This window comes from Episyrphus balteatus, chromosome 1 (assembly GCF_945859705.1).
Source record: "Episyrphus balteatus chromosome 1, idEpiBalt1.1, whole genome shotgun sequence".
NCBI classification, from domain to species: domain Eukaryota; kingdom Metazoa; phylum Arthropoda; class Insecta; order Diptera; family Syrphidae; genus Episyrphus; species Episyrphus balteatus.
The window spans coordinates 149,936,969-149,952,890 of record NC_079134.1 but is presented as its reverse complement, the minus strand read 5'-3'; the positions used below and the strand labels follow the sequence as shown (position 1 = coordinate 149,952,890).

Here is a 15,922-nt window from a genome sequence, read left to right as displayed (position 1 = left end):
TGAAATTTCCATTCGGATTCAATTCGATCTTTAAATCGGACTTATAAACGAGGTATTTATTTTCTAAGAACAACGGATAATAGTCCCGTTCCATTGGAGGTGGTAGTTTACTCATGAGTAGATCTAGTACTAGAATTAACACATGATCTTCTACTCGAGGAGATAGGAATTTGTAGTTGTTGTACTAGATTTCTACTCACGAGTAAACTACGACCGCCAATGGAACAGGGCTAATATCCACAAACAATACAGCGGTTTCCCAATACCACATTTTCAAAAATATGAATTTCAAAACAAACAAACCTTTACATACATCTACGAACACTACAAAAATCTATTACAATCAAAGTTGACATTTCACGGTCTGCCTTCTGTCAACCCAAAAACACAACTTTTCACATAAACAAACGTTTTAAAAAAAATTTAAACTCACAAAAATAATTTAAAACAATCTATAAAAAATGGATCAAAAAATTAAAATGTAAAATTACAATCACAATATTAAATATATTTCTTTTAATTATTTTTAAAATAAATTTCCAGTTTAGTTAGCGGTGATGTTAATGGTAATTTCAAACAACTTTTCACCCGAGTCGAATCGATTAACAAAAAAGCGGGACCATTTGATTTACTTTTATGTTGTGGTGAATTCTTTAGTCCAACTAACAATGATGAATTAATTGCATATAAAAATGGATTTAAAAATAGTAATTTTGTTAATCTAATAAATAAATATATGATAAATACAAAAGAGAGTTTTTTTTTTTATTTGTAGTTCCAGTGCCAACTTATATTCTTGGTCCAAATACAGAAGAAACGGCCAAATTCTATGAAGACATTGAAGAAAATGGTGATATTTGCACCAATTTAACTTTCCTAGGTTAGATTTTGTCTGTTTTTGATGTTCACAGTTAAAAATTGGGTTGGTTTTCCATCTTTTAGGTAAAAGAGGTCTTTATACCCTTTCGTCAGGAGTTAAAATCGCTTATCTGAGTGGTTTTCAAGGTTCAGGAGCCAACACATTCAACAAAGATGATGTCATGGCTGTACGCAATTCCTGTTTAGTCAATAAGACCACTGCAACTGATTATAAAGGGGTTGACATTCTTATTACATCTCAATGGCCTCATGGAATTGCTGGTCAAGAAGTGAGTTTGAATAATTTCCGATAGCATCATAATCTATTGTATTTTCTGTTTGTTTTTGTTTTCCTAAGAATAACACATCAAAACTGATCTCATACCTTTCGAAAGAGATAAAGCCTCGCTACCATTTTTGTGGCATAAATGGAATTTACGAGGAACCAAAACCTTACAGGTAAATTCTTCATTTCCCAATCAAAAAAAATCCCACAACAATTTCCAATTTGATAAAGCTCCTCTCAGTTTCCTCTTACTCTTCCATTCCAAAAACTTTAGCTACATAACACAGGTTACAAATAAATTGAAGGTTTTTTATTTATTCGACAAATTTATGTGATTGTTAAAAAAAAATGTCTTTATGTAAGGCCTCAGTTATAGCTATCAGTAAAATCCATCAGTAAAAATTGAAACATCAGGAATCTGAAATCTTTTACTGATGAGCGTTTATAGCAATCAGTAAATTAACGTCATTAAATTAAATGTTTATTTGACATTCGCGCTTCAAGCAATTTTTTTACTGTTGAGGCCTAAGGTTAGGGCTCAGTTATAGCTATTAGTAAAATCCATCAGTCAAAATTTTGTTTTGCTTTTTTGAATACTTTAATCTTATATTTTGTTAAAAATTTTGATGAAATAAATTGAAAACATATTTCTACTAATTTTTTCAAAAAGAATCAAGAACCATTTTGTGTTAACAGCTGACTGCCAAATGCCAAAAAAAAATCCATTTCGTTTTACTGATGGCGTTCCATTTTATTACTGTTCCGGTGCCATCATTAAAAAAATTACTGATGAAATCAACAGTAAAAAAATTTCTTGAGGCGCGAATGTCAAATAAACATTTAATTTAATGGGCACGTTCAAAGACCTATCGGATAGGCTATCTGGGATACCCGTATCTGGAATATCTCTTTGAACGAAAAGCTATCCAGATAGCTTGCCAAAGCAGCTACAAAAAAATATGTAAATATTGAAGAGAGGAAATTTTTTCTTTTGAGCAAATTCCTTGTTTTTTATTGTTGCATAGTTCTTGTAAAATCGATTTAACTTTAATTCTTGCAAATTTATTTTATTTTCAAGCTGAATAATCGCGAAAATAGTAATCAAAATAAAAAACAGCCAAATATTTATCAGCTGATCACTCGAATGCCTGAGGTATACCAGAAATTCTCGGATACCTTCAGATTATTTTTTGACAGAAAATGGTTCGTTTCTTTGCTAATTTTTAACATTGTTTACAACAACAAAAAGCTATCCGATAGCTTTATGTTAACTGTTTGAACGTGCCCAATGACGTAAATTTACTGATTGCTATAAACGCTCATACGTAAAAGATTTCAGATTCCTGATGTTTCAATTTTTACTGATGGATTTTACTGATAGCTATAACTGAGGCCTTATAGCTATGAGTAAAATCCATCAGTAAAAATTTTGCTTTGCTATTTTGAATATTTTAATCTTATATTTCGTGGAAAATTTTGATGAAATAAATTGAAAACATATTTCCACTAATTTTTTCAAAAAGAATCAAGAACCATTTTGTGTTAACAGCTGACTGCCAAATGCCAAAAAAAAATCCATTTCGTTTTACTGATGGCGTTCCATTTTTTTACTGTTCCGGTGCCATCATTAAAAAAATTACCGATGAGATGAACAGTAAAAAAGGAAAACAAAATTGTTTGAGGCACGAATGTCAAATAAACATTTAATTTAATGACGTAAATTTACTGATTGCTATAAACGCTCATCAGTAAAACATTTCAGATTCCTGATGTTTCAATTTTTACTGATGGATTTTACTGCTAGCTATAACTGAGGCCTTAATGAGATTTTAAGAGGTTTTGAATTTTTCAACGTGGTGCTTACCAGGGTTCGGACTTTACTTCGATCGAAGTAGATTTACTTCGATTTTGGGAAGTTCTGAAAGTTTAATTTTGAAATCTGCTTCCGAAATTTGGGATCTACTTCACTTTTTTTTCAAATTTGCTTCGAAATTTTGAAACTAAAGTCCGAACCCTGGTGCTTACTAAAATTCAGCGTTGGGTTAAGGTTCACTGCAAGATACATATTTATATTCTTTTGTCACTTCTAAAATCTTTCCATTGTACCTCCAATCAGTAAGTTACATCCGGGGTGGCAATTATGGTGTCACCCCAGAATGAAAATCAGTAAAATAAATGAAATTCCACTTATGTATTAAAACCTAGTACATACTTGTAAAACAAGTCGTGAAGTGAATCCATACAATTTTTTTTGGTCACCCGTGAATGTTCCTGTGAACCATCGTCTTGAAAAAAAATTGGAGAGTTTTGCTTCACGGCGTGAAGTAAAATGTACAGAAATCTCTTTTACTCGTGATTCTACTCCCCCTATATATTTTTCGAACAAAATTCATTTGAAAATTGAAAACAAAACAAAATTGTATGAATTCACTTCACGACTTCCTTCACAAGTATGTACTAGACTTACGGGGTAGCAGTTTGGTGGACTGCTCTGGAAAAAGTAACATATCGAGACAAGTTAAGCAAAGTCCAACGTTCAGCCTGCATGTGCATCAGCGGAGCTCTCCGTTCGACACCTTCCGCCGCTCTTGATATATTACTCAATCTTCCACCCATAGATATATTCAGCAAGCAGGTGGCCGCGAGCACTGCTATTCGACTCCAAGCCATCTCTCAATGGACCAATAACTCTATTGGCCACACAAATATTCTGAATTCATTCGGATCAATCCACAGTCACTCCGACTACACCACCCCACAATTGGTTTTCGGCAATAATTATGAAGTCACCATCCCAAATAGATCAGAATGGGACAATGCCGAGTTTCTAAGAGATGATTCAATTCATTTCTATACAGATGGTTCTAAAACCAATGACGGAGTGGGTGGCGGGGTTTACTCCGATAGACTTAATGTTAGTCTCTCCTTCCGTCTCCCTAATCACTGCAGCGTGTTCCAAGCGGAAATAATGGCGATTAAAGAAGTACTGACTTGGCTCAAAGAAAACGTGATATCTACATCGGATATCCGCATCTTCTCTGATAGCCAGGCCGCCCTTAAATCGTTAGCTTCGGTTTCCACAAACTCCGTTACTGCCCGCGACTGTCGATCATCTCTCATGGAGATGTCAGAACAGTTTAACATTCACCTTTTCTGGGTGCCGGGTCACAGAGATATTCTGGGAAACTGTGAAGCAGACGAACTCGCCAGAAATGGAACTCTAATACCAATTTTACCCAATAAGGCAAATATTGGTATACCAATCGCAACGTGCAAACTCATGCTGAAGCAAGAAGCTATAGAGGCAACAAACATACGATGGTCAAACATTATAACTTGCCAAACGACCAAGCAGATCTGGCCTAGGCTAGATCCAAAACGTTCAAAAAATTTGTTGTCTCTAAGCAGATTGCATATCAGCTCTGTAATAGGTGTCTTAACAGGACACTGTCTCATAGGTAGACACGCCATAAGACTTGGCGTAATCTCTAACGACTTCTGTAGAAGTTGCCTTGATGAGGAAGAAGAAGAAACAATCCAACATCTTCTCTGCTCATGTCCTGCCCTTTCCAGTAGACGTAAAAAATACCTGGAAAAATATTTCTTAGAAGATACCAGTGAGCTAATCAATACTGACATCTTCAACCTTCACCGCTTTATTAAAAGCTCCAACTGGTTTAATTAGTGAGGAATTTCCTCACAAAATCATGGTATCACAACGGACCAATAAATGGTCTAAGTGTGTCAGTTGTTTTCCTGACAGCCATTTCTACCTAACCTAACCTAACCCTATGTACTAGACTTAAAATTTTTTACTTGCTCTTTGCCTTAGGCAACTGCTAAACTGCTAAAAAAACTGCCGTTTTTTTTTTAAGGTACATACAGTGGAATCTCGCTAACTTGAACACATACGAAACCAGGCCTGTTCAAGTTATTGGATTGTTCAAGTTACTGGAACATATAAAAAAGTCTTCGTTTTGTATGAATTCAATTTGTCATTATAAATTAATGTAAATGACACACAACACGATTACAAAAGTAGTATCCTATATTGTAGGCTTGTGTAGTTCGCGAACGAACTAGTTCAATAAACTAGTTCATCTTGGTGAACTAGTGAACTTAGTTCACTTACTTAGTTCAATTTAGTTCGCGAATAGCGAAAAAGATTTGTTTCAACAAACCAAACAGCAACCTAAAGCAGCCGTAATATGACATTACAAAATAGCTTGCGCCCACCTTACATTATCATTTTTTTTATATATTTTTTGGGTGAAAGGAAGTCCCATCTGTATAGGGAATTTTCAAATTTGGTCCTTGTCTTATGCGTCGACAGCGCCCTTTTAACCCGACAGACGTTTAAAGAAGGCGTGCAAAAACCAAAGTGCATATGAAATTGCATCCAATTCTTTGTTGAGAGAAATCAGTTCCTCTGCTCTACCTCAAGATTTAGGTGTAAAACAAAAGGTCGCTTGTGCCAGTATCAGCGTTTCTTCTTCAAGCACCCCTTGCTCTTATTTCTGAGCAAGAATAAAAATAAGTAGCATCTTGGTCCTTGCATTGCTATGATTTCTATTTAATGAAAGCAAAACGTACTTCTTCTAGACTTTTGTCAGGAACCAGAAAGCTCAACAAGAGTATATGAACGAAATTAAGAATTTTTATAGAAAATAAAATATGTACATATCTGTTATTTTTAGGTTGTATTTGTTTTATTATGTAGAATGCGTCAATTTTACATAAATTTGGATATAGTTTACAAACTAATTTTGTTTTTAATTCTAAAAAAACCGGAGTAAATTGAACTAAAATGAACTAGTTCATCAGCGTGATTTGAACTAAGTGATCGATCACTCAAATGAACTAAAGTGCCCAACTCTACTATATTGAGGAAATTCAAACTTCTGTTGAAATACAATTTATTTGTTCAACTTAAAGAGCTTCGAATATTTAAAATATTCAACTTATAGAGTCAGCAATAAAAAAGTTCAGCAAAATAGGATGTTCAAGTTATTGGATTGTTCAAGTTATGGTATGTTCAAGTTAGCGAAAGTTTACTGTAATTATAAATAGAACGATCACTTTTTGCAAAAAGTGAAAAATTAAAAATTTTCAAATTCATTTTGTGATAATTTTTCCGAATACAAAATTTTAAATAATGATGCAGAAAGCTTAGTTTTTGTTTCAAAAACAATTTTTGTAGTTTTTTTTTCTAAAAACAAATGGAGATAGAAAGAAATACAAAATTTGTACTTTTGTAAATTTACTACTTTTTTGCTTATACCAATAAGGAACATTTTCAAAAAAAATAATTTTTTGGATGTAAATTCCATATTAATTTTTTTTTTTAAATTCAATACTTTGATAAATGATCAACAAATTTTCTTGAAATTTTGTTTTTTTTTTTATTTTTTTTTTTTTGTATCGATCAATATTTTTTTTTTAAAGGCATACCAAATTTGTTATTTTGAAAATTTGTAACAAAAAACGCTACCAACAATTTTGAAAATATTTTTCTAACAATTTTTGCCATTAAATTGCATATTTGGTTTACGTTATTTTTATGCTTTTACTGAAACATATAACATTAACAGTCGTATTTATAAGATTTTTGTCTACTTATACACTGCATAACTTTTTTTTAAATTGTTGGAAATATGCTTTATTTGATAAAAATAATAATCACATTTTTCGCGGTTAAAACAATCTACTCTTGTGTATAAGTTTGACAGCTATAAGACAACAATAAACAAGGTTTTTGATCACACTTTCCAAATTTGAACAGTTGTATGAAGTTATACAACGTTTATAAATACGTATCAAAAATATATATCATAAAGCCTAGTCACCCCTAAATGGGTGACACCCAGAGCGGTCCGCCCCCGTCGCTAACCCACTGCTTCCAAATTCAACCCGATTTGCTCGAGAAAAAATCATAATTTGTGACTTATCAGAGTTGATTTCAATTCCCGGTTTATCATCAATATTTCTAAATTTTCTTTCAACTCTGATAAAATGATCAAGTCGTCAGCATATAGCAGTACATTGATTAGTTTTCCAACCGACAGTAACAATGTCATTTATACACAGGGAAAATAGAAGTGCACTAAGCGGACATCCCTGCTTGACACCGGGAATCAGTTCTAAAAAAATCAGAAAAATTTGATCCATCCCCAAACTTTAGCTTCTGTATATATGCACATTAGGGCGTTCGTTATTTAAGAATCAAGTTCCTAAGGGGAATAACTATTTCAAAATAATTTAAAAAAAAAATCCCTAATTTTTGCAGATTTTTATTTTGACGCTACCTACCCAATAGGGTAAATCATTTTTCTACATTAAAAACCGTTTTTAAAAAGGTATAATCCATTTTTCTAAGACCTGTGGTTTAGTCAGGATAAGCGTGTTTTTTTTAATTTTTCGTGCTATTTCATATGCTTGGGTAAACCTAGAAAAATGGTTTATATCTTTTTGACAACGGATCGCCGTTTTGGTTAGTGAAGATCCAAATTACATTCTAAATGTAAATTAAAATCTTTATAGAATTATTCAGCTAAATGAACCCTCTGCTGGTTGTTTGTTTGTTAATACAAATTAAAGTTGCTAGAGGGCAAATCCAAAGAAACAAATGTTAATGTTTATTAAAAAAAATAAATGAATTTTTTACTTACTTAAAATTTACAATTTTTTCCCCCAGAATTCCTGCCGATAGCACAACTCAATTCGAGCTCTGCACCCGCTTCATAGCCTTAGCTAATGTAGGCAATCCAACAAAGCAAAAAGCAGTCTATGCCTTGAGTTTGTGTCCAGTTGAAAAGATGAGAGTCATGGATTTAATCCAAAAAACCACAACCGAGACAGCATGTCCATTTGTGGGCATGAATTTCGATGATTGTAAAGGCAAACAACAAATGGTAAGTTCATTCAAGATTTATGACTTTTTGAGAAGGTTTGATTGAATTTTTTATTTGGCAGGACGACGGGAAACAATACTTCTATGACCTAAATTCAAATTCAAACGATAATCGAAAAAGAGGACGCAAAGGATTTGGATACGATGGTCAAGAAAAACGACAAAAACCGACTTTCGATCAAGGTTGGTTAAAACTTGAGATTTCTATGATTGCAAATAACCACATCATGACTTTGTTTATTTTTAGAAAAATGTTGGTTCTGCTTATCATCGCCTGATGTTGAAAAACATTTGGTCATTTCAGTTGGAGATAGTTTTTACCTTGCTTTAGCCAAGGGTCCCATCAATGATTATCATGTCCTTATTCTCTCAATCACACACATACAATCAGCTGCACTTCTAGCAGACTCAGATTGGGCTGAATTAATTAAATTCAAGGAAGCTATAAGAGAATTCTTCAAAGAACAAGGTCAAACAGTGTGCTTTACAGAACGCAACTATAAATGCTCACATTTGCAAATCAATGCTTTGGGTATTGATGAAGGATATGCGTGGAAAATTAAACATGGTTTTGAAGTGGGTTTTGAGAATTGTATTCAAGTTTGATGGGAAAGTAATGATTACTTGTTTTTTTTTTAGGATAAAGCTGAAGAATATAATATTACATTTGATTCACTTCCTGAAATTAAAGAACCATCAGAATTACCACAACGAGGACCATATTTTGTTGCTGAATTACCCGATAGAACGACGTTGTTGACACAAAATATGAAGCAATTTCCAATACATTTTGCCAGGTAATTTTCAATTGATTTCCAAATTTTGAATAAAACGGTAAATTACAAATTGAAAAAAATGTCAACAAGATTTGAAAGCCGGAATTAAAGCGTTTTAACAGATTAAAGTTATATTTCGGCCATTCCAAAGTAACGGAGAAGACATATTGACCTTGTTTCCAGTTTATCTCGTTGAAGAAGCTATCTTTTTTCTTGAAAGTTGGTAGGTCTTAAGTGCTCATGATAAAGTTGATGTTCTAGAAGTAGCCAAATAATTCACAGATAAAGCGGTAACGGAGAAGACGCGTACAAATCTTCTTCGTTACCGCCATTGTCTGTTAATAATTTAGCTATTTTGAATCAAGGGGCACGGTAGTGCCCAGCCAAGTTCTCTAGCAACTTTGGCACTACACCCTTATTTACAGGAAACAACTCAGGGCATTTTCGACCCCCCTCTAACTTCCACACCAAAGATGCCAGAAATTTCAAACTCGCTACATTTGTTGAGCTGGCCAAACCCAAATTCCTCACAAAATTTCAGCTTCTTAGGATGAGTAGTTTCTGAGATATAGGACTTCAAAAATCGCGAAAACCGTAACTGACTGACTGACTGACTCACTGACAGATCATCAAAATTATGGAGAACTTCCCGCTATCGTAGAAACTTGAAATTTTACATGGTGATAGGACTTATGGTGTATACAAAGGAAAAAATCGAAAATTTGAGATTTTCAATTCAGGGGGCGTGGTACCCGCCCATTTTCGCCGAATTTTCATCAATTATTATAGAGCACTTCTGACTATCGTAGAATCTTGAAATTTGGTAGAATGGTAGAGCTGGTAGTTTATATAAAGGAAAAAATTTAAAATCTGAGAATCTCAGCCAGGGGGCGTGGCAACCGCCCATTTCCGCTGAATTTTCATCAAATATTATAGAGCACTTCTGATTATCGTAGAATCTTGAAATTTGGTAGAATGGTAGAGCTGGTGGTTTATATAAAGGAAAAAATTTTGTATTTGAGAATTTTAGCCAGGGGGCGTGGTAACCGCCCATTTTCACTAAATTTTATCAAATTTTTTAGAGCACTTCTGACTATCGTAGAATCTTGAAACTTGGTAGAATGGTAAAGCTAGTAAGTTATACCAAATAAAAAATTTAAAATTTGAGAACTTTGGATAGGGGGTGAGGCAACCGCCCATTTCTGCTGAATTTTCATCAAATATTATAGAGCATTTCTAACTGTAGTAGAACCTTAAAATTTGGTAGAATGGTAGACCTGGTAGTTTAAACAAAATAAAAAATTTTAAATTTGAGAATTTTAGACAAGGGGCGGGCGTGGTAACCGCCCATTTTCTCTGAGTGTTCATCAATTATAGAGATTTTAAGTTCCACAGCAATACCTTGCAAAAAGTAGTGAAATCACAACAAAAACATTACTGTTAAAAAAAGAGCCAAGTTCTCTTATGTTGAAGTTATGCTGGCACAAAAAGTACTGAAATGTAAAAGTGTACCAAGTTCTAAAGCTTGGCTTTAAATTTGTATAAATAAAATGTTTATTGTTTGCTTGGCAATTTTTCAATTAGCTTTAAAAATCGGCATAATAAGAAAAATTGTCAAGAGAACAATCAACATTTTATTTATACAAATTTAAAGCCAAGCTTTAGAACTTGGTACACTTTTACATTTCAGTACTTTTTGTGCCAGCATAACTTCAACATAAGAGAACTTGGCTCTTTTTTTAACAGTAATGTTTTTGTTGTGATTAGTTTTTCTTGAAACTTCTAGAACTTCAACTTTATTATGAGCACTTAAGACCTACCAAGTTTCAAGAAAAAAGATTGCTTCTTCATCGAGATAAGCTGGATAATAAGCGTGAAAATGTCCTAAAAATGCAAATGGAATGGCCGATTTGTAGATTTTTTTAAGTCAGTAACTTATATTTGAGTTAAGGTACCTACCTACAAAAGAATCAAATATAAAAAAATGCTTCTACTGGAAGTGCCGTATAATCATTTGCTTTGAATTAAAATAGTTTTGCGTTTAATACCATCCGCATCAAATAAGTATTAACGTTTTTCTTATAAAGGTAAATACTATCAAGTTATTTAACGAAATGCAGTTTCGTGCACCTTTTATTCAAACCAACATAGAGCTTTCAATGCGTTAACTGCATAACTAGAATTTCTGAAAATATCTTGTTTGCTGCTCAAGAAAATTATATACGAAAGCGGGCTCTTGAAAAATTCAATTAATATTTTTATAAGTTAATTCGACTTCTGATTGCTCATTTCGTACGTCTGGTTTCCAGAAAAGTTAAAATTTCTTTTATGGATCGAAACAAAATTACTTTGCAGATATGCACATGGTTAACGCAGAAAGGGAACGATGTGCCCTTAATTTAACCTTAAACAAACTATTATTTCTAATTTTTTTCCACCCATTACCATAGCAACAATGACGTAATTGCAGATTGTTCCAAAAATGAATAAGGAATGCAAATTTTCCTGAATGTCCAGGTTTTATATTATGTCAACATTCTGTGTTGTAAGAAATTTTTTTAATGAGAGCATTTTTTGCGGTGTCAACATACCTAGAGCAATGGAACATAAAAAATTGCAATTAAGCTTTTATTCCAATGAAGGTGCGGATCGTATTATGATTATTTTACAGGTGGTATTCCATTCCTTCAAAAGAAATACAATACAAAAATATGGAACGTTACGTAAAGAACGTTACATCAATGAACTACTTGAGAAAATTTTGATACTCGGTATCCAACTGCAATTTACATGAACGTTGAATAAGGCGATAATTAAAATCATTTACGGTATGAGCAAGGATGTTTTGACTCTGAAATCTAACAAGAGGTGTGCAAACAGAAAGAACTCTTGAACTTTTCATATGCAATTAAAAGTACCTCAGTGATCTCAAAATTACACTGTTGTCGTTTTCGATTGAAGTCAAATCCATAATTCACTCATTCGGAAATCCAATAAAAAAGTTTGAATAGCTTCCACTCAATTCTAAAATTTTATATCTGGATTAGTGAATAATCAAATTAAAACTTTTGACTTTTCCACTACAAAATTTTGTTTGTCGTTTAACGGGCGGCCACTCGAAAAGGACGATTGAAGTTTTCAGACTGTAAATTGTTTTTCCACGAAGATTTTAAAAATCAAGTTTTTGAACTACTTAATCCCAACCGACAACAGCAAATAATGTATTTGACTTTTGGACGCATGCTGTCGGCCATAGTGCTTTAGGTTAACCCTGACATTAAATTAGAGCTAGTAATTGAAGGATCTCAAATGTTCAACAAAAATATCGTAAAACAGCTAATGAAAGTATTGGAATAAATGAGCAAATTTATCTCTAAACTTGTGTTTAGTTGGTTGAAATATAGATTAAAGTATCATAGAATTTGTCTTAGAAAAAAATTTTTTATATGTTTCTACCAAACAAAATAGATATAGGTATTAGAGTGACCGCAACTCCCATAGAAAAAAATTTTTGTCGAATTTTTTTCGGGGGAACCCCATAAAATGTTCCGCCTTTGCAGATTTTTAGAAAGCCAAAATTTCAGCTCGATTGGATAAGTCTAAATGGTGCCGACACTCGCTCAAAGTATCAAAAATCTCTGTTTTTTCACTGTTTTTCGAAGAAAATTAGCTCTAGCTCCCAAACAGATGGGGTTATTTTCACTTTTTATATATTAAATGAAAGGTAGTGCTTATTACACATAATTCAGATTCAAAATTTGTTTAGTTTTACAAAAAAAAAAAAATATTGTCATCAATTTAAATTTTCAGTACTTACCTCAAAAAGAGCTGAAGTGCAAACTCGATTTAAAATAAAACTTTCTATGTTATAGATTGATGTTACCTATCTAATTGAAATGCTTCTCGTATTATATATAATAATAAATAATAATTTTATCAATTATAGAAGCACAGAGTAAAATTGACTGAAAAAAAAAAAACAAAACAAAAAGGGCACCCAGTGGGGGTTGAACCTGCTATGCCTGGATTGATAGGCGAGCGCTTTAACATCGGGCTAACTCAATGTTGACAATTGTCGTGACAAACTAAAACAAATCTTAAGATATTCAACGAAGTGTTATGGAATTTTCAGGATTTAAGCTTTTAATAGAAAAAAAATTAAATTTTAGAGAAATAATTTTTCTGTTTATTTACGTTTTTTTTTATAGAAACAAAATAAAATGCAGTTGTAAAATACATATTTGTTGTTTTTTTTATGAAGTTTAAGCTTCACGAGTCGTTTCGTTGGTAGTTCAATAATTTTATTAAGATAAACTCTCGCTTTTTGCTAATTTTCCTTTGTATATAAAATAAATTAACTTAAAATAAAATGTGAGTATTAATTCTGTTGCGTTTTTGTTTTAAGATTAAAAGAAGTTTTAAGAATTGTTAGTGTTTTCCAGATATATTTTGTGTTCGTTGATATGGCATTGGCAGCAAACACCCGAGAAAAAATTTTTCTTGTAGGCTATCCGTCTCATCAAATTACAGGGTGTAAATTACCCTCAAATCGTCAAGTTTTGTCAACACTATTTTTTAATTTGCGAATTGTAAAATTAAATTTAAAGGAATCTGCAAGACTTGTCATTCAAGAGGTACTTATTTTTTGGGAAAAAGCCAGAATTCAAACAAAATATGAAAAAGATGCCATTGTTAAATTAGAAAAACTTTACAATGAGTGGAGAAATCACCAACGAAATAAAAACAAAACGCTTGAAAGCACCAAAAATAAAATAAAATAATTTGCGTTGAAAATGGACGATCTCTTTGATATAGCACATCGAGATGCCTTGACCATTACTGAAAAAAACGCAGAATTGAAGAATTCAGATTTGATATTGGTAAGCTTTAGTATTATTATCATTTTAATTAGATCTTTGCTAATGTTGACTGATTTTAAAAGATACTGAAGATGACGCGGAAACACAGGGGACGGAGGAGGAAGCTCAAGAAGAAGTATATAGCCAGAATTCTGCGGATGGGGATAGAATGGATGTTTCTCTATCTCAGGCAACCTCTGGGCCATCGGGTAGCAGGAAAATGAGATGGAAGCGTAGTTGGATTCAGAACACCAGGAGCCACTCATCATGCTAGGTGGATGGCCAAAGCTATTTATAGCTTAAAAATATTCATGTTTCGAAGCCAGTTTAAAATGAGTAACGAGGAACGTAACGCTCTCGGTGATATCTGCGTTTTCATCGTAAAAATTTACTGCAAGGCTTGGTTTAATGCCCCAAGAGCTTATCTGGCTCCTAAACAAGATCTTGATCTTTTGCGTGATTTCATTGAATACCGCAAGATAGACAAAGACATTTCAGAGAAGGCTCTTGCTAAATTCTCAAACCATTTATGGTATTTGAGTTCAGAGCTGGTAGGTCTGGCGTTCTTTGACCCAACTTTACCAGATGGCGAAAAATCAGAAATGGCCAACATAATTTTAAAAAACAGAGAAACAGAAACCAACAGAATAGTAAATCCAAAGCTACATCCACATGAAATTGAACAATTTGTCACAGCAGGGTTAAAAAATATTGTGAACAAAGAAACATTGAACTTTTTCGGCCGATTGAAAATAGACACAAGTTTTCTCAAAGAACCTCCAAATCTTTGGCCCGAAAACCTCCATTTTAAAGAAGGCTTTAAGAAAGTGAAAACACTTAAAGTCGTAAATGACATGGCAGAAAGAGGAGTCAAGTTAATAACCGATTTTAATAATCTTTTAACTAAAGATGAGGAACAAAAACCATATGTACTTCAGGTAGTCAGTGAGTGCCGAAAATTATATCCTGATGCTTCCAAAACTACTTTAAGTAAGTCACTTGATTAAATTTTTTAGTATTTACTTCAATAATTATGTATAAGAAATTTAACACGATGTTAAGTATTTTGTTTTTTAGAAATCTGTTAAATGTTTCGATTTTTTTTTTAAATAAAACAGTAAAAAAAGTTTCATTTTAAATCGAGTTTGCACTTCAGCTCTTTTTGAGGTAGGTACTGAAAATTTAAATTGATGACAATATTTTTTTTTTTTGTAAAACTAAACAAATTTTGAATCTGAATTATGTGTAATAACACTACCTTTCATTTAATATATAAAAAGTGAAAATAACCCCATCTGTTTGGGAGCTAGAGCTAATTTTCTTCGAAAAACAGTGAAAAAACAGAGATTTTTGATACTTTGAGCGAGTGTCGGCACCATTTAGACTTATCCAATCGAGCTTAAATTTTGGCTATCTAAAAATCTGCAAAGGCGGAACATTTTATGGGGTTCCCCCGACCAAATTTCGAAAATCGATTTCTTGCGGACACTCTAATAGGTATATTAGGCGTGTTTTTTCTAATACTCAGTAGCTACTCATTTTTCATTTTATTCGCAAAACAATAACAAAAAATACACAAGTATTTGTTTGTATTGTTTCTCGAATAAAATAAAAAAAAAGAGTAGCTACTGAGTTGTAGAAAAAAACGCCTATTATTTATTTGTTTATTTTTAACTTATCGGTTCAAATAAAAGAGGTCTGTTTTTCTTTTAAGACTACCTTCCTTATTTGAACAATTATTATAATTTTCCCGTTGTCTTCCTTTTTTTCTTTCAGGGAAGTATTCTGCTCGGAAAATCTATTAAATTGTGATGAAAAAACTGACTGGAAAGATTGCAGTCTTACCAAAGACGAAGAAATCGAACTTGTTAAACAATTTCGTGAGAAATATAAGAAATTTGATTTTACTTTATAAGTGAAAACCAACAATGTAAACGCTTATAAAAATGCAATAAAAAATAGTCAAAATAAAAATAAAAAACCAATTTGTTTTTCTTTTTTGTGTGTAACATTTTACAATGAGAGTATTTTTATTACATAATTTAAACAAAAAAAAATATATATAAAGTAACTTAAATTAAAAAAAAAATATTAAACTACACAATATATTGTATATATAAAAAACTCATGTGTATATAAAGGTTATCTATATATGAATGTTTCATATTAATTTTTTACTAACAATAAAATATCAAAAGGAGATAAATATAAAACTAAAATATATTTTCATCCT

At 32.3% G+C, this 15,922-nt stretch overlaps 1 protein-coding gene across 1 annotated transcript; it reads left to right on the top strand.

Moving 5' to 3' along the window:
• Positions 1–381: 381 nt before the first annotated feature.
• Positions 382–15,620, top strand: LOC129905305 (CWF19-like protein 1 homolog). The gene is made up of 10 exons (XM_055980756.1): positions 382–481; positions 544–707; positions 776–880; positions 943–1,148; positions 1,217–1,317; positions 7,839–8,055; positions 8,117–8,237; positions 8,302–8,630; positions 8,694–8,851; positions 15,466–15,620. Exons 1-10 carry the CDS (start codon positions 462–464, stop codon positions 15,602–15,604), a joined length of 1,560 nt encoding a protein of 519 aa, XP_055836731.1. The 5' UTR covers positions 382–461; the 3' UTR covers positions 15,605–15,620.
• The last annotated feature ends 302 nt before the right edge of the window (positions 15,621–15,922 follow it).

Bases quoted from the DNA above. Each gene is read 5' to 3' on its own strand.
- LOC129905305 (XM_055980756.1), top strand. From the start codon at position 462: ATGGATCAAAAAATTAAAAT. The intron at 1,318-7,838 runs GTAAATTCTTCA...TTTTTCCCCCAG, and splicing joins GAGGAACCAAAACCTTACAG to AATTCCTGCCGATAGCACAA. The intron at 8,056-8,116 runs GTAAGTTCATTC...TTTATTTGGCAG, and splicing joins GTAAAGGCAAACAACAAATG to GACGACGGGAAACAATACTT.